Source organism: Balaenoptera physalus (genome assembly GCF_965194825.1).
Source record: "Balaenoptera physalus genome assembly, chromosome: 4".
In the NCBI taxonomy this organism is placed as follows: domain Eukaryota; kingdom Metazoa; phylum Chordata; class Mammalia; order Artiodactyla; family Balaenopteridae; genus Balaenoptera; species Balaenoptera physalus.
In genome coordinates, this window is record NC_138891.1 from 114,247,580 (window position 1) to 114,274,933 (window position 27,354).

Genomic DNA, 27,354 nt, shown 5'->3' on the forward strand with positions numbered 1-27,354 from the left:
ATGAACTAAACAGGCATTGGACTCTGCCTATTAAAATGTTCTTTTCAGGAAAGGGTGCTGCTTATCATATGACTTGAAGTTAATATGAATGAATAATCCAATCACATTGCTTCTCGCTTGGCCGCATTAATGTCTTTTATTTAATATGCTTCCGTTAGCACATTTAAATGTGTTGATTTTACTATATGTGGCTTCTTCTGTTTATAGCAAAAACACATATTGTCTAGGTCTCTCTGAGGTTTCTTGTAGTATAACAGAAAGTTCTGTATTTGAATCTCTGGAATTTCAAGGAACCAAAATAACAAATGTCAAGTGTAAGGCCAATAGATCTCCACTGCCATTATGGATTAAATATTTTGTGCTGTTGTAACATGTCTCTGTAAGAAAAAGCCAGAGAATTGGAGAGCACCGCAGTGCACCATGTCTGATTAGCAGATTCATTGATCACCTGTGAATATTGTCTGTCCCTCTAAAATCAAATAACTGAAAACAACTACCTATACCATCACCAAAAAACATAAAAGTCTCTGGAGGGGTCACTTTAAATATCCATAGCCAGCAAATAAATATCTTGTGAGAGAAAAGGGGTGTGAGTAATTTTTGGCAGGTCTAAATATGTGAGCTAGCTTAATTCCAGGCCACCTTAAGAGAAAATACCTGAGAATGTATTAAGATACTAGAAATCTGTCTTCAAAGAATAGCACAAACATATTTGATTAAAATAAGGGATGTATTTTGCACTATTCATTCTTAGAACATGAATTTCTTAAGGGCTCTGGCTATTCCTTTTGAGAAAGCAACAGACATTGGATATATTATGTAAAAATTTAATTAACATTTTTGTTTAACCATAACACTTTAGTGAAGGTAGATGCAACAGTCAAAATGCTTTTCTTTAATAAATAGGTATCAGAATAAAAGTACCATGGTTTAAAAAAAAGAGCCTGAAAGTGCTTTTAGGGTATTTTTTCCAGTGGATAGCTCAAGCAGAATAAGAAGAATCCTAGCAATCCTTGTTTGCTAGAATGTTTATTTAAGCTTTTTTTTTTAAATTAGGGATGTTTCTAGTTTTAGTGTTTTATTTTGATTATTACTGTTAAATTAAATTAAACTTTATTGGTGAGTTTGGCTCTGATTTTTTTCCTCAGGCCGCCGACATTTTCATGCATCCCAGTGTCCTAGACCGACAAGTCCTGTTTCCACAGACAGCAACATGAGTGCTGCGGTAGTGCAGAAGGCCAGACCAGCCAAGAAACAAAAACACCAGCCAGGACATCTGCGCAGAGAAGCCTACACAGATGGTGAGTCCATTGAAACGGATGGAAACATCTATGAATCTCTCCTCTTTACCCTGGTGCTCTAGGACTTGAAAATGCATCCACTGACATTAGAAATTACATTAAAAATTCATTAAACAGTAAGCCTCATATTACTTATAGGAATGATCGACTTCCATATCTTGTCAGGCATCTCAAGTCCCTGAAGTTTTCTAGTAAGTAGGTTATTTAAGAAACTAAAACAATGTATAATACTTTTAATATTCTTAAAAGGTTATTATATAGTCTTAAACAAATAGACATTATTGTAGTTGAAATAGTGGCATAGGGTTAACCTTCATCAGATTCACTGATAACTCTTCTGAAATGTCCTCACTTTTTTTCCCGGGGAATTTTGCATTCAAATAGAAGACAATAAGCTCATCTGAACATAAATTCTAACTATAATGGTGTTATGAACAGTTAGTTTGTGCCCCAAAAGGCAAATCGAATCATCTTCCTTCATGCCTTCACATACAGTATCCACTCTCGCTGAAGAAGTAAGGCTTGTATTCTCCAGGGAGCACAGGAGAATACCGCAAACATTGTGATGTTGTCTAGAGAAAGCCTTTAATGAAAGTGCCTCAGGTGGCCCGACATTTATTAAACTGCCACCTTCTCGTTTTATAAAACAACCCCAAGGGCTTGGTTGGAAATTCACGTAAGATAAATTCTCTCAGACTCACCTATCTTGTCAAGTTTGCTGAATCTGCTAAAGGGTTGGGGGGAGAAGATTGTCACAGGCGCTGTTCCCCACCTCCTGGTCCTCTCAACCACAACCTGATAGAACCTTCATTACCAGTCAGCAGTGTTTCACAAAGGGCATCATTTTCCATTACCATATGAAAGACTAATGTTATAGATCCTTATCCAAGGTTACAAGGAAGGTTTTCTGAGGCACTTCTCTGATTCCTGCCACTTGATAGAAAAAATTTAATACAAAGCTCACAGCATGATGAGCACAAGTAATTTTGCAATGAGTGGCTGTCCATGCTATTATCTGTACTTTATTCGGAGTATTTTCTCTCACTAGCATCTATCTGATATTAGACTACATTAAATACTGGCATGACACAACGCACCTGGGCCTCCTGGATCCTGCCCAGGACTCTTCTGTCAGCGAAACTGAGCTGTCGGAATAGTATCTGGTTTTGAAGGGTTATTATAGTGACTTTGTGCATGTTTCCCTCTGTGAAGGGACAAACACTAGGTATAAATCCCCAAACTCTATTGGCAGTTTTACATTTATGGGATCCCTATAATGGCATTTTACAAGTTTTATAGCTCTTCTATCAGTTTTTTTTTAAAATTTTTATTTATTTATTTATTTATTTATTTTTATTTTTGGCTGTGTTGGGTCTTCGTTTCTGTGCGAGGGCTTTCTCCAGTTGCGGCGAGCGGGGGCCACTCTTCATCGCCGTGCGCGGGCCTCTCATTATCGCAGCCTCTCTTGTTGCGGAGCACAGGCTCCAGACGCGCAGGCTCAGTAATTGTGGCTCACAGGCCTAGTTGCTCCGCGGCATGTGGGATCTTCCCAGACCAGGGTTCGAACCCACGTCCCCTGCATGGCAGGCAGATTCTCAACCACTGCGCCACCAGGGAAGCCCCTTCTATCAGTTTTTATTATCTAGAAGAGAGTGCTCCTAACAGAAAACTGGTCAAACATCAAACCTTGATGTAAATACATCTAGGTTGAATACATCAGGGAAAAAATCTGGCCTAAAGGTTTGTGTAGCTCTTTCTACCTCTTATTTATACTTGTTTCGAGGGGCTTCTGGCATTGAGTGATGCTTTTAAAAATGCTTTCAAACTAACACGGTATTGTGAAGCAATTATACTCCAATAATAAAAAAATGCTTTAAATAATGTAAACATGCCATTTAAAGGGCATAGTGTTGCAGTTACAAATTACACTGTGCTTGAAAATTGTGATCTATATTTATTGCCCCACGTTCTGTAGTACTTATTTCAGTGTGTTTAATAATTAAATATAACTTCTAACTAATCCCTGAATAACAGCTATTAAATTGAATGATGAAGCAACCAAGTTATTTTTTAAGTTAATTTCAGAAATACCAAAGAAATATGTTAAAATATTTGAAAGCGAAAAAGTTAATAAAAAATAGTATTTAAATTTCTAAATGTTCATTTCACAAGTGATTATGCAGAGTAGTCATAATATATACCACAATGTAGAAGCCAGTAATTATTTTCTCTAAGTCACAAAAATAGACAAAATTGAGATACAACTAAAGCTGTTATTTAAATACTAGCTTTACCTTCCTTTTAGCATTTTGATAACCAACTGTCTTTTAGTTATGTTTACTGTACTAACAAGTCTTGAATTTAATTCTGGATGCTTCCTGATTCGGTAACGAAAAAAATAACAAAGCTCTGTGTTATTTTATACATTTCCATAATGCATATTGATGAACCAAAATCATTTAAGTGCAGATACTTCTTAATGCACCAAATAAAAGAAATGCACATACTCTTGATAGTAGTGATTCTAGCATGGAAACAAACATCATTTTATCAGAAATCATTTTCTCATTTTTTGAAAAAAATATTTACAGTCCATTCATGAAGAAACTCAATTGCAGATACAATTTGTACAGTTATTAAAAGAAAGAGAGAGAGGAAAGGGAAAGAAAGAATGTAAAGAGCTGCCAATTGTGAAAATGAGAATTAAATATATTAGTAAGACCTGGAGGGTTTTTTCATTTTTGCTTTTTATGATTAAAATACATCAACTATGATGGATGAGTTTGATTATTGTCAATAGACTTCTTATGCAAGCTATTTTCAGTATATAGTATGTCAGTCTTGAGTGTGCAGCATCTTTGTAAATTTTGTTCAAATTATCAGTTTCCTTTGCAAAATTTTTGTAAACTCTATAAGGAGAGATAAAGAGTGGCTGTGTCTGAACTGATAAAGAGTAATTTGTAATGATCCTTGCCAGTCAGCTCTGATTAGTTTTCTAGGGCTGTCCTGACAAAGTACCAGAAACTAGGCAACTTAAACAACAGAAATTTATTTCCTCACAGTTCTGGAGGCTAAAAGTCCAAGATCACGGTGTAGGCAGGGTTGGTTTCTTCTGAAGCCTCTCTTCTTGGCTTGTAGATGACCGCCTTCTCCCTGTGTCTTCACTTGGTCTTCCCTCAGTGAATGTATGTGCCCTCTTCTTATAAGGGCACCAGTCAGGTTAGATTAGGGCCTACCCTAAGGACCTCATTTTAATTTAATTACCTCTTTAAAGACCCTGTCATCAAATACAAGTCACATTCTGAGGCACTGGGGATGAGGACTTCAACATATGAATTTCGGAGGGGACACAATTCAGCCCATAACAGCCCACAAGCCCCTAATCCATGGCACTGTGGCCATACCTTGTTTGCAGGTAAATACTGGGTCTCATAAACACCCAGGGAGTACTCATTGCAAAGCAGAAGGCTGCATGCTATTGACACACTGACAGGCAGGATCCAACTCTTTATTTATTTCATATTTGCCGCTCCCAAGTTTAACCCAGATGAAGGGTAGGATTAAAATATATGAATATTTATCAGTCAGACTTTTATCGAGTTAAAGCCAAGCATAAGTGCATTTCTAGGACCTTCTAATTGATTCTTTCCACCACTTTTCAACCCCTTCTGAAGCATTTACATACTTGATTTAAAAACCAAATCTACATTATTTCTCCAGCTCTACTTTTCATAAATTATAAATTCACCACCCTCTTTGGAATGATGCTGTTTTGACTTGATATATCATTAATTACAAGGTCTGGGAATTTAAGTAGTTGAGTAAATAGAGTGCTGGATCTCCATAGTGAGTTAATGCCGGCAGAATTGTCTCCATGTGTATGTTCTTATGTATTACTTTACATGCATTATATTGGTATTTAGACAGTCTTGTATAAAGAATGGTGTTTATATGATTGTATAAAGAAAGAGTCTATACATATATATGAGTTCCATAATCCCATTTGTTAAACCCAATTTTAGCTATTAGGGGTATGAAATGGATGAAAGTACTATTTATCACTTAATGAAATATAGAATTGTTTATACTATGATAATCCCTGATTTGACTCAGGGATTTTACAATACCTAAAAAAGAATTTATTTGGTAATCTGTTTATATTAAGAAATTACGCCCACCAGCATTCCCCTCTGTCACTTATCTACAGTGGCAATTATATGCAGGAAGTTAGAACTCTTAAAATTATCATTGGATTCTCTTCTCTTTTTCTACCTGTATTATAGATACAGGTATATCTATATACCTATATAGAGCATCCAGTAATAGATTTTGTCTTGAGAGTTATAGATTCCCAAGGCTTTGTAGGATCTTATGATAGTGGTAATCATCAGCTTTGCGATCCAATAAGCCCAAACATTTTATGATTTGATGATAGTGGCAGTCATCAGCTTCCTGATAAGCTGTGTTTGCAATCAGTTTGAGTTTGTAACAGTGCAGAAATGAGCCTGCAGTCACTCATTCGCTCTGCTTCCAGGTATGTTCTGAATTAGGCTTTTCTCCTCCTCCCATTGTCAGTCCCAGGCTTAGTCTGAACTTAGAACAGCTCAGCCTTGGGTCTCTTGGCTTTGAGCCACTCACTACAATCTGTCTTCTAACTCTTTGGTTATTTTTAATAAACAAGCAGCAGATGAGGGAGAATATCATGATAGTACTTTTTTAAAAGTGTTGTTTTAAAAGAATTTGTTAAAGTAGTAAAGGAGGAAAATCAACACTAGTGACGATGGCAATTTATGTTGTAGGACAAAAAAATCTTTTGATTTTCCCAGATTCTTGGGAAGATTAATGCTATGGGCTGTACTTTGGCCACCCTTTTAGATAAAAAGGATTGAGGCTGTTTACATGAAAAGGAGAACGTGGTGAGCTGTGAGAACTAACAACAACAACAAAATGCAAGTTACAGTCTGACCACTTTTAATAATGGAGTCCTAAGTAAAACAGCTGGTAGTAAGATGGTACCTCAAGCTTTCTACTTTCAAAAACCAATACAACAGATTCTAATGCCTTAGTTATATAGCACATAAGGTCAAAAGAAAATTAGTTTTTAAAAAATTCATAACTACTTAAGGAACAAAAGGATTAATTATTTTTTAAAAAAATACAAGAATGAGAAATACTAGATTAAAACTGATGCTTCCTAGAACCCTTAATTTGCTATTATATTAAGAATTTTCAAGGCACAATTTTAATATTCAAGAGTTTATTATGCTGGTATATGTAAATGATAGTCAGTGGACCATTGCTAATAATAGTAAAATATCTGGAAATAACCTAAATATTCCTCTGTAGGGATTGATATGAATAATGATCTATTCATAAAACAGAACATTATACAAACTTTTCATAAAAAGAGGTAACTATATGTACACATATGAAAATGTATACAACTACACAGGTGAAAAAAAGTGCAATCCCTTTTATGTTACTAAGAAAGAAAGACTGTCACATTCTGATGGGCAGACAGCCACTCTACACAATCCCAGATGCGGCCATTTTACATAGTTCCTAATGTGAATGGTGTTCCCTGGAGTTCTGCAACTTGGCAGCCCTGCTTTAGACGCATAAATAATTTCTGGAATGATCTATAGAAACCTATTCAAACTGATTACCTCTGCACCAATACTGAGGATTTGAAATGAAGGTGGGGAGGTATAAAGGATTGTATTTCCTAGTCTTTATGTACTTTTGAATTTTTACCATGTGAGTGTATATATTTTGTGGAAAATCTTAATGTTAAGTTTGTAATAACTAAGCATTTAATACATGTTCTGTACATGTTTTAGTTGACTTATTCTATCACATAGACATTTCTCTACAAATATGGAAACATTACCATTTCTAAAGTCATGACTAAAAAAACTACACTGATAATTCCCAAATCTCTATATCTCTGGTTTTGACCTCCCTTGAAATTCAGATTTTATGTACAACAACCTGCTGGACATCTCTATCTGGATACTTCAAAAGCTCCTCCTATCTACTTTTCTAGAATGGAACTCACGCTCTTCCTTTGCAAACCATCTCTTCCTCATCCCTATATTCCTCATCTTCAGAGATGTTTCTCTCATTCATCTGGTCAACTATGGCAAAAATCCTAAAAGTTATCTAATGGATAGTCTTCCCCTACTGTATTCCTTTGATCATTAAATAATACTGATTTTTCTTCCTTTTACTTTCTCAAACATATCTACTCTCCATCTGAACAGTCACCAATACAATTCTATCTCTTATCATTACTTACTGAGTTATTAAACTGACTACTTGGCCTCCTGGATTCAAGACTTTCCTTTTAATCCATCCTCCAGACTACAGCCAGAACAGCCTACAACTAGAATCTATTCATATTCTTCTACTAACTTTCCAGCTATTACTAGGTTATTTATTTCTTTTCCCTGGAGTATATACATAGGAGTCATTTTAAAAAAATAACACCACTTAAAAGAAATGAATTTTCTAGATATCAAATTTTATGCCTACTTTTATCTTTAAGTATGTCTATAATAGAAATTGAATTATATATAATATCCAATTATATGTAATATATTAATATATAATTATAGATATAGATTAAATTAATTTATATTTATACTAGTGATCATCTAGTTTAAAATCTGTGGCTGCATATACAAAGTGGAGAGATCCCATCAATGAATGGTAGATTGTGAACATGTGATAGAATGAAATAGTAGTATAAACAACACTGAACCAAAAGTTAAGAATTTGAGGGTATTAGTCCTGGTTCTGATCATATTTCCTTTTAAGATTGGAAAATAACTTAAGATCTATGTGTTTGAGTTTCCCTATCTGCAAAATGAGAAAGGATTCAGGGTGGATTAGGGATGGCAAATAGGTCTCAACTCAAGTGCCAGCCTCAGTCAATTTGAAGTGATTGCCTCAAGCGTAAGGGTATCCATCTGGGATCAGCAACATTACGCTGAAATCAATTAGGAAAATCTGCTGTGGTCGCAGTAGAGAAAGTTATGGCATATATACCCATGTTAGCCAACCCAAGACCAGATAATCATAGTCCCAGCTCTATGATTCAATATTCCTGTGCTAGATAAAAATGAGAGTACATTAAAATTGTTGGTCAATCTTATTCCTTGGTTGCCTTCAGTTGTTCCAGTTCATTAAGTTGTTCCAGTTCATATTATCTCACAGTTGAATGTGACTCTAATGGCAATGCTAATGTTGACAATTTTATAAATGGCAAACTTTTACAGTATTTTAAATATTTCTTTTTAGATCTTCCACCTCCCCCTGTGCCACCTCCTGCTATAAAGTCACCCACTGCCCAATCCAAGGCACAGCTGGAGGTACGACCTGTAATGGTGCCAAAACTCCCTTCCATAGAAGCAAGAACAGACAGATCATCAGAGAGAAAAGGAGGCAGTTACAAGGGGAGAGAAGTATTGGATGGAAGACAAGTTGCTGAAATGCGACCAAACCCAGGTGACCCCAGAGAAGCACAGGAACAGCAAAATGATGGGAAAGGACGAGGAAACAAGGCAGCAAAACGAGACCTTCCACCAGCAAAGACTCATCTCATCCAAGGTACTGATTTAGTCAAGCAGCCAATAAATATAGATTGAACATGTTTGCATGGTACTCTGCTAGGTTCTTTAGGATCCTGTGCAAAGGGTGAGATTTAGAAATTTGCTCTGTGTTGGAGGAGACAGGCATGCTCCCAGATAATTTGAATACAGTTAATTCTAATACATGACATATGCAAGTCTTCCTTGGAGAGGTGCCAATTGAGTTGAATTTTAAAGGAAAGCATGATTTCCACAAGTTAGACAGGGAGAAGGGGATATCTGGCAAAGGAAATAAGTGGTGAAAAAATATGAAAGTGGGAAAATGAATGTTTGGTGAATACTTATTTACAGTTTGGCTGGAGAATTAGATACTTGGGGCCAGGGACAAATGGTAAAAGATAAAACTAGAAAGGTGATTTAGCCTGACTGGGAAGGCAGGGAATACTATTCTGAAGAGTCTGGGATTTATGATATGGGCAGTGATGAGCCAGCCAAAAATCTGATCGAGAAATTACATAATCAGATTTGTGTTTTAAAAAAATAACTGACAGCACTCTACAGTGAAGGAAGAGTCGGGAACTGGGTAGCTGAAAGTATCAGAACGTTGCAAAATAATCTAGGTATAAAATATGAAAGCATCGAATTAGAACAGTTATGCAAATTAAAAGGAGAAACAAGCTACATAGGCATTTCAGAGATAGACCTTATAGGACTTGGTGACTAATTGAATGTAAAAAAGTAAAATGAACTAATGGAGTAAAAGAAAAGTTACTCAAATGTTAACTAGATGGCTCTCTATGACTAGTGGAACATAATTGTATTAACCAATGTAAAGAAGAATGGGGAAAAGGATAAAAGTCTTGTGGAAAATAACTTCAGTTATGAATGGATTAAGGTACTGACAAGAACACAGATATGAAGAAAATCAATAAGAACTTAGAGAACTAAGTTTAAAGATCAGGAGAAAGGTTGCAGGTAGAGAGTGGATTTTAGAACCAGCAACACAGAGGTGAAAATTGTTTGAATTACAAAAGCTAAATTATCCGCAGTGATACAGTAGGTAATGTTTAACAATCAGTTCTCTGGAAAGAAAACAAAACAAACCTCCAGTTTCTAGCCATTTGCTTACTTCTGTTGTGTACTTACTCCCAAAATGGCTAGTTTCAAGCTACTAATATGAAATCAGTGTATGTCGAGTTGGGAGGAGACGTGTACAGTAAGCTCCTATGAGAACATGTGAGCTCTCTCCAACACACCACAGTCAGAGATGATTGTATTTAAAGGTTACCCATGGGGAGAGGGAAAGGGGGAGGGGCGGGATAGGGATGGGGAATTAAGAGGTACAGTCTACTATGTATAAAATAAATAAGCTACAAGAATATATTGTACAGCACAGAGAATATAGCCATTACTTTAAATAGAGCCTAATCTATAAAAATATTGAATCACTCCGTTGTACACCTGAAACTAATATAATGTTATAAATCAACTACACTTCAATAAAAATACATACATACATACATGTTTGGCAGAGGGACATTCTATATAGAAACTGAGGTGAATCCACCCAGTGATATAAAATAATCAAGCTATCCAAGCTAGAAAGAATAGTATCCTAGGAAGAATGGAGATAGAAATTTTAAGATAGGAAGGAATATAAAACGCCACAGAAGTGAAAGGTGGGTGTGAATGGGGATGAGGGGTGAGAGAATGGGTGGAGGACACATAGATTTTACAAAATGTTTTTTGTGGGTGGTATTTAAAAGAACTGTTTTTAGTGGAGTAGTCAGAATAGAATCCTGCCTGTAGGGGGCTGGAAAGTGAATGGAAGTTGTGGAAGGGGGGTGAAGAGTATGGCCTCTTTGTAGAAGGTTGGGAAGGAGAAGAGAGGTCGAGGTAGGGTTTGACAGGAAGGCAGAATCTGTGAAAATGTTTTAGGATAGGGTATTTGAACATTATTATAGAATAAGGAGAAGAAACTATTTAGGCAGAAGAGATTCAAGAAAAGGAAGGTGATTGATGAAGGAATCAGGAAAGAATGATGGGGAAATGAATCTTAGAAGGCTGTAAGTGCACTTTAACTACAACTGTATTTTCAAAGCTGTATTTTGGTAAGATTAGACATCAATCTGTTGTTCTATTTACTACGGGCATCTGGTCATTAGCAACTTCCTTTCAATATGGAAGACAGTTTCACTTTGTTCTGTGACAGAAGCCTGAATCCCTCATCCAGGCATGGACTCCGCAGTGAAGTGACGGAAACGCTGTGCATTCCTATGTGACCGCAGAGTACGTGGTGACATCACCACAATCTGAAGTTTGAAAAACTTTGCTTACTTTTATCAGTTAAGCCAAAGGTGATCTGAACTTTTAACTTTGTGTGATTATACTCCAAGTAGTGATTCATAAATTATGAAATTTATGTCTGGCCTGAAAGTGCAGACCAATTTGCTGCTCACAGGCAACCTTCCTCCAAAGTAAGTTCAATTCTTCAGGAGAAAATTTTACAACTCAGAAAGATCTTGGTGTATGCAGAATTAGAACAAAGAGATGAAATTATGTGTCTTTTAATTATCATTTCTGTGCATTGCTATAATTTTAACCTTCATAATTCAAGTTACACTATTTATAATAAAAGAGGCTCCCTGATTTACATGTGTAACAAATGGTTATTTTTAATTAAGGAGAGTGGTCTTCTAGACTTCAAGGTCTGATCTTTTTGCAGACATTTACCTCAGTTAGTTCAATTTATTTCTACATATATCAAACATCTACTGTGTTATTAAGCATTGTACTAGTTCTGAGATTTATGTGGAAACATGAACCTTGACCTCAAGGAGCTTATAGTCAGAGAGGGAGACAGGTAATCTATAGATTCATAGGTATACTCATATTTTTTTAAACATATTTATTGGAGCATAATTGCTTTACAATGTTGTGTTAGTTTCTGCTGTATAACAAAGTGAATCAGCTATACATATACATATATCCCCATATCTCCTCCCTCTTGCGTCTCCCTCCCACCCTCCCTATCCCACCCCTCTAGGTGGTCGCAAAGCACCGAGCTGATCTCCCTGTGCTATGCGACTGCTTCCCACTAGCTATCTATTTTACATTTGGTAGTATATATAAGTCCATGCCACTCTCTCACTTCATCCCAGCTTACCCTTCCCCCTCCCCTTATCCTCAAGTCCATTCTCTGCATCTGCATCTTTATTCCTGTCCTGCCCCTAGGTTCTTCAAAACCATTTTTTTTTTTTTTAGATTCCATATATATGTGTTAGCATACAGTGTTTGTTTTTCTCTTTCTGACTTACTTCACTCTGTATGACAGACTCTAGGTCCATCCACCTCACTACAAATAACTCAATTTTGTTTCTTTTTATGGCTGAGTAATATTCCATTGTATATATGTGCCACATCTTCTTTATCCATTCATCTGTCGATGGACACTTAGGTGCTTCCATGTCCTGGCTATTGTAAATAGAGCAGCAATGAACATTGTGGTACATGACTCTTTTTGAATTATGGGTTTCTCAGGGTATATGCCCAGTTAATGTTTATGGTGCTATGATACTTGAGAGTCCAGAGAAGAGAAAATTAGCCCAGTCTTGTGGGAGATGGAATATAAAGAAAGACTTCTTGATCTTTCCTGGTGGAAATGACCCATAAGCTGAGTGTTCAGGATGGGTGGAATTTAGCTTAAGTAAGAAGAATGGATAGATTGTTCTGGCAGAGAAAGTCAGCATGAAAAGTTGAGGTACATTGAGGAGGCTATAAGAAATTCAGTATTACTAGACATTAAACGTGGTAAAGTGGTAAAAATGAAGCTCTTGCAGTAAACGTAAGCTTAAATCAGAGAGAGACTGTAGTTACTATAAAAGGAAGGTGGCTGAGTTAAGCCAGTTTAGAGGGAAGTAACTCAAGAAGCAGAGACCTGTTAGAAGGTATTTTCAACCCCCAGAAGAGATGTAGAGAATATAAACCAAGCTGTGGGAGCAGGGATGTGTGAGTGGGAAAATTCAAGAAACTTTTTAGAGTTAAAATCATCCTTACACGTTATATAGTTGAATGTGTGGAAACGATACATTTTAAGGGTTATGGGGAGGTTTGTTGGAAGGGAGGGAAGATCCTGAAATAATTCCAGTTTTCTGTCTTAGGTATCTTAATGATGAGTGATGTCATCATTAGCTATATTAGGGAATACAGAGCGGGAAGAAATCTCAGAGAAGTGGACATGGTGAAGTCAGTGTTCAACATGTGGAGTTTGAGGGACCCTCAAGAAGGAAGTGTTCAACCAGGCAGAGCTCAGGAAATATAAATTAATAACTCATCATGATGAAATAGTTAAGCCACTCGTTCATTCAATCAGCATACTTATTGAAGACCTATTATATGTCAAACTGAGAGTGTATCAGTACACAAAGCAGAGAAAAATATCTGCCCTCATGGCAGCTATATTCTAGAAAAGTTTACAATATGAGAGAATGGATGAAATCACCTAGGGTGAGTGGAGAAATAGATTTTCTGTACACACACATGCGTGTGCACGTGCACATGCTGGACCAAAAGTAGAAACCTGCAGGAAGGGCATCAACACAAGGGCATCTGCATAAGAAGAACCCACAGAAGACTGGCCAGGAAGGAAGGAGGGATAGGAGCTAAGAGAGTAGTCATGTTTAAATTGATAGTGGTTTTCAGATGAAGGGCAGTGAGAAGTCCAGAGACGTAAGTGCTGAAACGTGATTAGCATTATCAAAGTCAACAGTGAATTTTCTCAGGTTCCTTGTAGTAATGTGGGCATAAGTAGATTTCGGTGGGATACAAAGTGAATGGAAGTTGTGACGACCAATATTGAGTTCAGATTGCTTTTCAAGAAGCTTTGCTAAGCAATCAGTAGATAAAGTATTGATTTATGTAGAGCACAGACTTAGGAGAAAGTTTTTAGCAAACGAGATATTTTGTCATAAAGTAGTTTGTCAAAAACTAAATTCAGTAGAAAAAGGTGGATGAAACAGGGACTGAAGATGAAGGTCTCAGAGGACCAAGTGCCGTGAAGCTAGGGTGCAGGTGTAGTGGTCCACATGGACTGTGAAACGCAGAGAGTCAGAAGTCTGCGTCAGGAATTAAATTTGTGATGAATAGAACAGGAGGAAGGTATCATCAAGGTGGACTACACAGGCTACATAACTCGACTGCTTGGCCCTCACAACAGGAGGATATTTTTGTGGAGGAGCCGTGATTTAGAGCTGGTGTTAGTGAGCTAAAGGCAAACCTTCCTCCTTCCACTGCAGGGAACTTCAGTGGAAACCTCAGGGGAAATCAGATTTCATTCAGGCAATGTGGGCCACAGAGGAAGCTTTTAGCGGAGGAAAACAAAAGGGCATGAGGAAGAGGTTTTGTTTTGCTTTGTTTTTATGTGTTTGGTGTCCAAAGGGTAGAATGGATAGGCTTTGGAGAGAAGCGAGCAGTCAGAAGATGCATCAATAGATGCAGCACCAAATTTAAAGCAGTATGGAGACAGAAATTCCGGAGACAGCACTTAACTGGAGTGGCTTGTTTTTATCTATCTATTTATTTATTTATTTATTTATCTATTGGCTGCGTTGGGTCTTCGTTGCTGCATGCAGGCTTTCCCTCTAGTTGCAGCGAGCAGGGGCTAGTCTTCGTTGCGGTGCACGAGCTTCTCATTGCAGTGGCCTCTCTTGTTGCGGAGCACAGACTGTAGGCGTGTGGGCTTCAGTAGTTGTGGCACTCGGGCTCAGTAGTTGTGGTTCACGGGCTCTAGAGCACAGGCTCAGTAGTTGTGGCGCACAGGCTTAGTTGCTCTGCCGCATGTGGGATCTTCCTGAACGAGGGATTGAACCCGTGTCCCCTGCATTGGCAGGCGGATTCTTAACCACTGCACTACCAGGGAAGTCCCCTGGAGTGGCTTGTTTTTTTGTTTTGTTTTGTTCTTATTAATTAATTAATTTATTTTTGGCTGTGTTGGGTCTTCGTTTCTGTGTGAGGGCTTTCTCTAGTTGTGGCAAGCGGGATCACTCTTCATCGCGGTGCACAGGCCTCTCACTATTGCGGCCTCTCTTGTTGCGGAGCACAGGCTCCAGACGTGCTGGCTCAGTAGCTGTGGCTCACGGGCCTAGTTGCTCTGCGGCATGTGGGATCCTCCCAGACCAGGGCTCGAACCCGTGTCCCCTGCATTAGCAGGCAGACTCTCAACCACTGCGCCACCAGGGAAGCCCCAGGCTTGTTTTTTGAAGCTAGCAATGATGTCAGGCTTTTGAGAGTCAAGGTTTCACAATTTTAAATATGATGTTGAAATGGTGGTTGGCATCTAGGAAGTGAATCCGGGCTTGGCTCTGTTTTGGTGATTCGAGAAGACTGGGCTTTTTTTCTATCAATGCCTTATAATTCCTTCATAATTTACATAGGGACATATGTCTCACTTGTTTTCACATCAACACTAGCAGCTCCTCTGAGTGTAGATACTATTATCACTTTTTTAGAAAAGTTGAGACTAAAGCCTAAAATAATGGGAGATCACATAGTGAAGGATAGAACTGGAAGCCATGTCTGACTCCAGGTTTGGTTTCCCTCTTTTAAGGATGTTGATCTCAAGTGAATTTGAGGTGGACAAGAGCTTATGAGTAGAATCAACCAAAATGCCAACCACTACTAGGAAAACAGCAAGGTTGTTATTTTCATTTTCAAAAGACATTGCTGCCTTGTTCATTACTGTTATAAAATGTCTTCATTTATTCCTCAGAAACACTGATGTTTCCCCATTCAGAATTATAGACACAAGTGATACATTATACAATGAAATGTACAGTGGTGTTCATATGCACTTATTATATTTCATTACACAGAGGATATTCTACCTTACTGTAGACCTACTTTTCCGACATCAAATAATCCCAGAGATCCTAGTTCTTCAAGCTCAATGTCATCAAGAGGATCAGGAAGCAGACAAAGAGAACAAGCAAATGTAGGTCGAAGAAATATTGCAGAAATGCAAGTTCTTGGAGGATATGAAAGAGAAGATAATAATGAAGAATTAGAGGTATCTATAATTTTTTTCAAGTTTCCCAACATTAGACTAGTTTTTATATCAGTCTCAAAGTTAAAAACATCCATCAGTCTACAGAAATGTTACTATTTCATCACAAACCCTGTCAGTGATGCCAGTAACTGAAATTCTGAGAATTTAATGATTTTTTTGAAATGTGTTCCAAAGTTTTAAATGGTAATAACAGCTTCTTTTTAGGTCTTAGGGTTCATATTTATCTGTAGCTATTCACATAGGAAATATATATGGCAAAAATGTTGTTAGGATATAAGAACTGTTGATCTAGATAATTATGATTCATAATATTATAGTAGATAATAACAACCCAGTAAGGTGACAGAGTTATCAGGTGTGAGTGAGGGTGTTTTGCCTGTGTTATCTGCCACCCTAGTGATCACTGGGGTTAACCAGGATGATCTGGCCAACTATCTTTCATCTTCAGTCTTTTGAAAATGGGAACCTGATACTTGACACTGACCTTCCCAATCTTCTTGAGTCAAAGATACACTCCTTTGTTGGAATCTATGGGTAGTGTTTTAAGATAGAGTTGGCAGTAAATCACATCATATTATAAAATCATCTCCTGTTTTTAAGATTGTGTTTTCATCATTTAATAAAAAAACAAGTTGGGAACAAATTTATCTTCTTACAAATATATTTAATCTCAAGCAGATTGTTTAAGTTGAGTGTTAAACTAAAACTTTTTATAATAGAAGATGAAAAATTATAATTAATTATGTCAAATTGAATTTTCTATAATGCCCAATGTATCAATATTTTGATTTTGAGGTTTGGAATAAGAAGGCTTTCCTTTTGCAAATGCTGTTAGAAAAGTTATTTTTTAGGTTTTTCGTTGTTTTTCTTTAGAAGAGCCCTTTTGGGGAAAATAGTCATCATAGACAACCTACTACTTAAAACTAATAAAAATTGAGCTATAATGTTGAGTTGAGGCTGGGGGAGTAAAGAACTTGTCCTCTTCCTTCTCCTCTCACCCTGTGCCACACCTGCCAACACCCAGACACTCTGTGGAACACAGTTTAGTACTTGTTAGAGAACTATTAGATTTGCTATCAAAACCAGCTAAAATTGACAAATTAATATGTTGCCATGAGCATTTCTAGTGTAGCTAGGGAATGAATGAAGAAACACAAACTATAAGAATAAAAGCATATAAATAAATGTGAAATAGGACAATACTCTAAGATTTATTTTAAAATTTAACAAGAACTGATCTCTTACAGGAAACTGAAAGCTGAAGACAACCAGAGAGGCTTGTGAGATCTAATGTGAAAGTTATCACTCAAGATGCCTCATGTCTGATGACATATGACGCCAGATAAAATGTTCAGTGCAATCAGAGTGTACAAATTGTCGTTTTTATTCCTCTTATTGGAATACCATTTTTTTAAAAATTTTATTGGGGTTTTATTGTTGTTGTTTGATCCCTATCCTTACGAAGAACCTCCCTATTCCCCTCGCTGTTGGAACAAATCATTACACCTTGCTTCCAGCAAGAGAAGTATTTGACTTCTTGCTTGAGTCATCAGCCAGCAGGAGAGAACAAAACAGTTCTTTTGCATTTGCCCCTGAGATGTGGCATTGCACTGCTTATATACCAAGCCAATTTACAGCAAAATATTGATCAAAGATTCAAAGTTGACTAATCAACGTCATGTCAAGGGCTCTCAAGATATAATCTTTCTATAACCAACTGCTAATGCAAACTAAAACATAACTTCATTTTAACATGATTTTAAAATCAGTCTTTCATACCACCCTCTGCTGGGAGAAAAAAAAGATACATAGCAAATGCAGAACAACCACAAACAATTTGAATGGGGTAGAAACATTGTAAATATATACTCGTTGCAACCCCTGGTGGTACTTTATTTTGTCTTCATTTCAATCATTGAAGTATATTCTTATTGGAAATGTACTTTTGGATAAGTAGGGGTAAGCCAGTTGGATCTCTGGTTGTCTAGTCATTGTCATAAGTCAGCCAAGCAAAAACCTTGTTCTATTTTTCAATCAAAAAGCAATTATAAATGCATATTACAAACAAATGGATGTTTTTAATGACCAATTGAATAAGGACATCCCTATCTTAACTGGCCTAAATTTCTTCTGGTAGTGTCAGTTCAACTTTCAGAAGTGCCACTTAAGGAAGTTTGATTTTTGTTTTTGTAATGCACTGTTTTTAATCTTTTTTTTTTTTTTTTGGTTTTAAAAGCACAATCACTAAACTTTATTTGTAAACCATTGTAACTATTAACCTTTTTTGTCTTATTGAAAAAAAAATGTTGAGAAGCGTTTTTAACCTGTTTTGTTAATGCTCTATGTTTGTATTTGGAATATTTGAATGATGACAGATGGTGAAGTAACGTGCATACTTTATTGTGGGCCATGTACGCAGTGGTTCTTACTTTTCCTGGACTTAAAGAAAAAAAGGTTTAAGTTTGTTGTGGCCAATGGTGAAACTTACAAGATTTCCTTATAAGCTCAGATAGAGGCATTACTTGCTTTGAATTGCCAAATGATGCCCTCTGACTGTAGATTTTTATGATCCTTTTTTTGTCATTATATAAATTTCATTGACTTTATAATCGGTGCTATTGAAGAAAAAAAATGTACATTTATTCAAATATAGGTATCAGGCCTGACCCCACTGGAAAACAAAGCCAAACAAAACTGAACCACAAAAAAGAAAAAAAAGCTGGTGTTCACCAAAAACTAAATGTGTTCATTTAGATAATTTGAAATTTACATAGAAAAGGTGTGCAGTACTAAGGGAACAATCCATGTGATTAATGTTTTCATTATGTTCATGTAAGAAGCCTCTTATTTTTAGCCATAATTTTGCATACTGAAAATCCAATAATCAGAAAAGTAATTTTGTCACATTATTTATTAAAAATGTTCTCAAATACATCATTCTTTCTTGTGTTGATTTCTTTTTCTTTTTTGCATTGTGTTATCAAATGTATTCCATTTAATCACAGAGTTGTGCTGTCTTAACATGTCACCACTGTATTATCAAATGCGTAAGAATTCTCTTTTATGAACAGCCAGGTTTTACTTGTAAGGAAAAATTCTCTTTTACTTTTCTGAAACTAAAGATATAAGATGAATCATAAACTAAAAGTTAGTCGTTTAATCAGAGAGTAACTTGTCAATATTAAGAATGTACTAAAATGTTTATGTGTATGAATCTGAATTTCAGTTAACCTATTTCTGAAATAGTCAGGATTCAACTACGATAAATCTGATTTGTAAAGTTTGGACTACTTATGTTTTGTCAACAAGAAAATTATGTAAATCCAAAAGGTTTATCAGTAATTATCTGCTTTCTGGTTACAAATTAATGTGAAATTTTAAGAATACAATACCTATCATATACCAGGTTACATATTATTGTTCATTAGATTAAAGTTAGCATATTCAGTTATTCAACTTTGGATGAATGAAGTGGGCATCGTGTCTTGGAAGTTCCAAGAGCAATAGAATTTAGTGAAAGTTTTTTTCCTATGACTTATAGATTGGTAAATTTTGTGTTCATCACACTTTGAAAATATGGGAAAAAATTGAAAACATGGGGATGGTAATTTGAAATTTAACTTTACAAAAATGAAGTAACCACCAGCATCTACCTAGAGATGAACAGGTCCATAGGTCAAGAAGTCAGTTTCCAAGCTATATCAAAGAAAAAAATTTGGAGAGATATGTTTATGGCCTAATTTTTCTTTTTCTTTTGGTGAGTTGACTAAAATTAAGTTAGTCTCTCTTTTGTAGTATATGATATACATACAAATTATGTGTATCAGAGGGCCTGAGTTTGACTCCCAGTTTTGTCATGGGCTGTGTTTCCTTGGACGTATCACTTAACCTCTAAGGCTCAGGTACTTCACCTGTAAATTCAATAATACCTACCTCATGGAGCTATTGTCATGATTTAGTGAATTCATGTGTATGACATGGACTCTGTAAACCTCCAAAACAATACAAGATATTGTTGTATTTATGGACTGAAATCATTGCACACATGCTAGCTCCACTTTTCACACATAGTTTGTTCCCCTTAACCAGCAACGAATTTTTCTAAAAAGGTCAAAAAGTAAGTGTGGTTCAAGGATGGGGGTGGTTCCATTTCCGGTGAGTAAAATTCACAGTGAAATACCTAATTGTGGAATAAATTCTTGGTGTTTTAGCTTGTTTCCTTGCTTTTGAATTCCTGAGGGCAAGGATATGGCATTTTCAGCATGTATTTCGTAATTCAGGGGCGTAAGCATATGACTTGAGGTCTCAATGACTAGACTTAGTGTCTATTTTGGGCTGCTCTTCCAACTAGTGGCAGAAAATACTGTCTTAATGCCTGCCAGGGGAACTCAATTATATCTTTCTCGGTCACTCTGGATATAGAGTCTGGACCTTCTCCTCTCTTCCCTCTCTACAGGGTGGGATCAGAATTTCAGAGGCTGTCGTCATGTGTAGAAAATGTATGGGGTCAGCTGGTAGGGGCTTTGGCATTCTTGCTATTTTCCAGGTTTCCAGTGGTCTCCGTTTGTCAGAACCTTTACTCTGCATCCTCCTCTCCCCAAGCTCAACAACCCTCATTATGTGCTGACCCTCTCCTAAGCGTTTTGATGTAGGTTGGGTGTAGGGGACCCAGAATGGGAGTTTTGTATGCTCTTCCATGCCGTCTGGGGCTCTGGAGACTGGGGTGTGGAGGCCCTTCCTCAGGGCCTCACACCATATCACTCTGTCTCCTAAACTGCTTGTCACCTGTGGGCTGCATGCTTTGGGAGAGGGAATGGCAGCTACTTCTGCTTTAGGAAGCAAAAAGCCTTGGTTCCAGATCCAGACAAGCTGTGCTTGAGTTTCGGCCCCTCAAATTATTAGCTGTGTAAACCACCGTTTAAGGTACTTAATGAATCTATGCCTTAATCTTAAAACGGTGATATAAATATAATTAATAATACCTACCTTACAAGGTTGTTGGGATTAAATGAGTTGATATACGTAAAGCATGTAGTAAGTGCCCAATATTTATTGGGCAATACCTGCTGCCTCTGTGGTGTTCAACTGGAAAGAGCCGCATAGGTCGCTTTACTTTCAGATTCCCCAAGCCCTACTGGACCAGGTGAGAAGACATAGGAATCAGAAACCTCAGCGACACACTCGCCATATTTAGTTCCCTCACCTCCTATTTAATTCTCTCTTCCCAGTGAGATGGAAAGGGAGGGAGAAAGAGAGAGGGAGAGAGACAGAGATACTGAGAGAGAAGAAGGGAGGGAGAGAGGGAGAGGGAAGAAAAGAGGGAAGGAAGCAGAGAGGGAGAAAAACTATCATGCATATTGCTTGTACGCCAGGTCTTTGGTTTGCAAGACCTTATCTCTTGCCAATCAGCCTTCGCTCTGCTACAGATTTCAAAAATCTATTTTGAAACCCGAAAGACAGTGTTGAATTGCTTTTCTGTGGTAACCATTCCTTTGCATTTCTCTGGTAACCATCTCAGGGCAGTATATATAGAAAGCCCTCTCAGCTGCCTCAGGTGGGGTGGGATAGCAGGAAATAGCTTATAACAGGTGCAGCTTCTGTTAATATTTCAAAATATGATCTTGCTACAAAAGATGAAAGAAAACATTAAACAAGGAGGTTACTCTTTAAAAATAGAAATACCTTTTCTCAGATTCTAGTTTTCTCAGCTTATTTCAAGAAAATTTAGCAGAGAGAAATTAAATGTTGAAAAAATAAGGATTTGGCAACATACTAAATGGAATGTTGAGCATGAGAGTGTAAAGATCATTTTAGTCTCAAAAAGTTTTAGGGAAGTTTTCTCCAGAGAAATATGGACATTGCCCTTTTTCTTTTCACAAAGGCGTCTGTATCAAGACTCCCAACGAATAGCCTTAAGGACCTTGTATTTTTGGATCCCTACGTGTAGTTTCTGTTTTGGTAGTGATGCTCAATTTTTGTTTTGTTTTTTCCATATGTGAACACACGCCACCTGCAAAGTCCAGTGCCTTCTCGTTAAGGCCACATTTCTGTCTGTAACACACCAAATACCCCAAGCATATCATTTTCATCAGCGTTTTCTTTTTTATTATTCCCTCGTCTTTATAAAATGACAAAACACAAAATATTCTAATAGCACTACAAAGACAGACGCCAACACTGCCAAATTGAACTGTTTGCTTAGCACCTATCTGTCAGCTGTAAAATTCTGAATTTAGTGGTTTAAAGAAATTAACCCACAATTAACAAAAATGTAGAATATATGGAAATGGAATATAAGAAATTAGAGATCTTGGGCTTAAAAATAAAAGATTTGCTCATATTCAGAATACAAGCATAAAATTATTTTGAAATAGTAAATTGACTTTTTAATCAAATCCTAAACATCTTTTGGTGGTTCCCTTCAAAGGTTGCATGAGGAAACAAATGTTGCTTTATGCTTCAAAAGTTAGATAATCCTTTATTATGAAAATGTCTTATTCGTAACAACAAACTAGACTAATTAGTTAGCCCTTTGAGTGCTATTAAAATATTTGAAAAAGTTATATTCTTTTTCTTTCTTTCTCTTTCCCTTATTCCCTATTTTGAACATTAGTGAGAGGAAAGATAACAAATGGGTATTTAAAAAATATTTTCAAAAATTCTTGTTCTCCAGAGACACTAAGCCTGTGTTGCTCAAAGTGATGTTCATGGATATGTCTTCTGGTTGTAAATGTAAATTCCTGATTCCTGTTCTGATTCTGCTGAATCGGAATCCCAGGATGCAAGACCTAATAATTTACATTTTGAAGACAATCCCAGGTAATTTTATGTTAAAAAAAAAAAAGTTTGAAAGCCACTTACCCTAACACATCAAATGTAAGTTTAATTGTAATATATCTGTGTCTTACAACCACTTGCTGTCAGGCAACAGTTACGATGTATTGGGTTGGCCAAAAAGTTTGTTTGGGTTTTTCTATACGATCTTACAGAAAAACCCGAACGAACTTTTTGGTCACCCCAATAGTTTTCATTGCCTGCTATTAAAAAACATGCCTCATACAAACAGACGGTGAGCATGTGTCCAACTTCATTAATAAAGGAATCAGTGGAAAGACAAAGAGCATTTGAAGAACAGTTGTGGAAGAAACTTAAATATGATTGCTAAGTTAGCAAGCATGACATTAATATCTTTACAGAGCCAGAGAATCATAGCACCTCTTATTCTTTAGGTTAAATAATCACTAACCTTCATAACTACATGAAATCTGCACCTTTATCATTTGAATTAGTAAAAAATATACTTTGGCAATTTACATTCCCCCCCCCCTTAAATCAGATGAGAATTAAACAGTGACTTAGCCTTGTCTGTGGTTCCCCAGAGGCAGAACTTGTGACAAAGACTTGGGTGCAGTTTACTTAGGAAGTAATTTCAGTAAATGGGAATGTGAAGAGAACAAGAGGAGAAGTCAATATCTGTTCTTTAAAGTATGTGAAGTTGCCTCCAGGGGGACCCTACTAGCTCCTCCAAAAATCATACAGAATCCCTTCCAGAATCCTTCACAGACGGAGGCAAGCCTAGAAGTTCATCAGTTTGCTCCTGCTTCTGCCTTGATTGCAGGCTGCTTGTGGGGTAGGGGTGGAGGGGCATGAGGTGGAGTGGGGTGTGGGATTTATCTCCCAAGCATTAGTGAGCAGACCAAGTGGGAGTAGGCAGATAGTGGACACGCATATGGCAGGTGTTTGAGATGGGAAGGTGCCAAGATGACGTGAGTCTGAACTCAAAAGGAACTGTCTGTCGCAGGGGAGTCCTCAAAGCCATATGCCAAAAGCAGGATTATTGGGAAATGTTTTAGCATGGTAGCAAAAATTAAGCAATCATCAATTTACTTTTTCTAAATTTAAGATAAATTTTCTTTCATACTGTGAATATATGAAATTAGTCCTGGGTATTTATACTACTTTCACATTGGTGGAGTTCTTACCAATTATCAATTGTTGAGTTTAACTGACATTTAACATATACTGAAAAAGTTTACACTATCATCATTGAAACAAAACAAAAGCAAAAAAGTATGGAAACAGCAGTGAGACATGAACTGAATCATTGGAATAACTATGAGCATTTTCTAACAATGCAATAAGCTTTACAGTACCACAATAATTAATTAAAGTTGTGTCTTATAATACACACACACAATGCAAATAAATGCAGGTAAAATTATCAAATACCTCAGAAAAACATGAAATATCAAGCAAAGTTGAGGGTGGTGTGAACAATTTGTGTCTGTGAGATTATCACTGAGGCACTGTTTCATAACTACAATGGGTAGCATTTTCACAGTGGAATATAAAGATCTTCAGATCAATGGAGTCTTAACATTTGATGAACTATTGTAACATTTATACAAACCCATTGTCTTAAATAAATTTGGCTCAAAATATTTACTTGGATTTGGTACTTTTTTTTCATTCCGATCTTTGGCATAATCAGTAATGCCACACGTTAAGACTGAAGTTGCACTTTGAGGTTTTAGAAATTATTCTTGCATTTGCAAAAAGCTCTGAGTTCTTTAATTTCAAGTAAAGCAAAGCTTTCGATGCCTCCTACTTAAGTGATTTCTACAACCTGCTCAGCTTCAGGAAGTAACGAAACTAACCTGGACAAGCAGGGCTGCTGTCCCCGCCCTGCACCTCAGGGATCTCCTGCACTTTGAAGTGCCTTCCTAGACACTTTTTAAATCCCCCTCCAGTGCCTAAGTCTGGTCAGGCTGGACAGTGCCTTAAGGCTGGGTTCTGGGACCAACATGGGCCCAGGTCCCCTGCTCGTGAGTTCCATACCCAAGGAGCTGCGGAATCCAGATTTGTATCTATTGGGTTCTTCGTGGGCCCTGCAGCTGGCCCCTGGTTCCAGGAGGGCTGCCTGGTTAGTGGATTGCTACCATTGACTGTCACATTTTTTTCATAAGATTGAATGAGCTTGTGTTGCCAAAATGGTACTGATGTGCCTGATTTGAGGTGACTTAAATTGTTTATAAAGCAGAGGTTCTGCAAAATATTTGCCCTGGCTGCCACACTAAGGAAACCCTGAAGTTAGGAAAAAGATATATTTTTAAACCAGCCTAATAACAACCTGAGTTTTTATATGGAATGACTATTTAATAGACTGCCTTATGTTTTTCACAATGTGGGAGTTTAGATACGCAGTATCTTACCTATGTGTTCTCTGTAAAGGTTATGTGTAAATCATCCCTAAAATGCCTTTTCATTTTGTGTGTAAGAGTCTTCATGTTGTTCCTGTGATTTTAGAGGGGAGGCAGTGATAGTAAATTGAATTAATGGTTCTTTATATAAATCCTGTTTTCAAACCTACAAGTCACAATTATGCAACATGTTGGTAAGGGCTTGGAGAGTGACAGGCATTTGGAATAGCTTCTATGGGGAATACCATAGGAAGTAAATTATGAATAAATAGTTCATGGGGAAAAAATTGACTCATTTATTGTGTACCTGCTATGATTTAAATATGTAATCAGATTAAAAATTTGCCACAGTTGTTTTGAAAGGGCTAGGCTTAACCCCTTGACAGATAAGGAAACCAAGATTTTGAAAGGCTAAAAAATTTGATGAAATTCTCAGGAGGGAGACATAAACAGAGTGTAGATATGAATCCAGCTTTAAAACTCCTTCTCTTTCTAGGAAACAAAACTGCCCCTTAGGAATGAGAAACTTGTGAATAAAATTTAGAAACAATACCCAACTTTCTTTATTTCATTAATTATAAATGAAATGGAGAAAAAACGGTGTCTGTGTTGGGAGTAGGAAGATGTATGGATGCTAAATGTTCTGTGCTGTTGGCACCAAATATTTAAAAGCTCCATTATCTTTAATTAATATATAAATCTCAAAGTATTGTTTAGGCTCCAAAGGCGATTTTTAAAAATAAGAAATTATAAATGATAATTTCCAAAACATAACGACTGTGTGTGTAGATGTAGATATAGATATATAGATAGATAGAGGTGTATATACATATATAAAGGATATGAATCCCATATTAACATTCCCCAAATTAAAGGACTTTAACAATCTGACTGAAAACCAACTGAACCTTCCAAGAACACATACCTTGGGACTTCCCTGGTGGCGCAGTGGTTAAGAATCCACCTGCCAATTCAGGGGACACTAGTTTGAACCCTGCTCCAGGAAGATCCCACATGCCTTGGGGCAACCAAGCCCATGCGCCACAACTACTGAGTGGGCATGCCACAACTACTGAGCCTGCGTGCTTCAAGTATTGAAGCCCGCGTGCCTAGAGACCGTGCTCCGCAACAAGAGAAGACACTGGAATGAGAAGCTCGTGCACTGCAACGAAGAGTAGCCACTTGCAGCAACTAGAGAAAGCCTGCGTGCAGCAATGAAGACCCAACGCAGCCAAAAAAAAAAAAAAAAAAAAGAACACATACCTTTGTTTTATCAAAACAATTTGGGAAGTTGCTCAAGGTCATACAATATTACTTTTCAAGCTGAATTTTTAATTGCTTTGCCCAACCCAGCAATCCCTGCCTCTCTGTGGGAAAGAGAAATCTTTTGGAGAGGTTTTAACATTTTTTTTTATCTGTCTTTTTTAAATGGGCTAACACATTTATTATAAGTAAGATACCTTACCAGTTTGAATGCTTGAGTACTTTGGGGAAAAATAAGTCAAGAAAAATAATAAATTACTTTGACTAATAATGCACCTATGTATAAGATTAGCATATATTCGGAAGGTAATATATTTATCTGGATGATTTACTATCAACTGCCACTAATTAAGCCCCACATGTTTCAGGTGTGCATAAGTAAACAATCATTTTGAAAAAACTTGATTTCTTATCCTGCTCTGTGATATGGTGCCAAAAATATGACTACTGGACTATCCCAAAATAATAGTCACCCTCTACAATGTGACCAACAGCGTTTGATTAAATTACTTATAAACTTTTACTCAAGCTCCCTACCCTGATTTCAATCTAAGCATTCATTCATTGGTTCAGCAGTCTACTGAACATCCACCATGTGCTAAGAACAAAGATGAATAAGCTCCAGAAACGCTTGCTAAGAATGTAATGGGAAGCAGGTACACACACAACGGAGTGTGAACCATGTAATAAAAGTATTCACACGGCGATTTAGTGCGTTCGGGCAGCTGTAACAAAAATGCCTTGGACTGAGTGGCTTATAAACAACAGAACTTTATTTCTCACAGTTCTGGAGGTTGGAAAGTCCAAGAACAAGGCCCGTGCAGATTCTGTGACTGGTTCCGGGTTCATAGACAATCATCTTTCACTGTGTCCTGATACGGCAGAAGAGGAAAGGGTGCTCTACCCTTATGACCTAATCAGCTCCTAAAGGCCCC

General features: G+C 37.0%; 1 protein-coding gene across 1 annotated transcript in view; it reads left to right on the forward strand.

Moving 5' to 3' along the window:
- The window catches only part of ROBO1 (roundabout guidance receptor 1), a 913,964-nt gene extending 895,076 nt beyond the window's left edge, over positions 1-18,888 (forward strand). Inside the window, exons 27-30 of the mRNA XM_082460666.1 lie at positions 1,149-1,301; positions 8,604-8,912; positions 15,763-15,956; positions 17,204-18,888. Coding sequence (XP_082316792.1) covers positions 1,149-1,301; positions 8,604-8,912; positions 15,763-15,956; positions 17,204-17,218 — 671 coding nt within the window. The 3' untranslated portion in view covers positions 17,219-18,888. The remainder of the gene's footprint in view (positions 1-1,148; positions 1,302-8,603; positions 8,913-15,762; positions 15,957-17,203) is intronic.
- Positions 18,889-27,354: the final 8,466 nt, after the last annotated feature.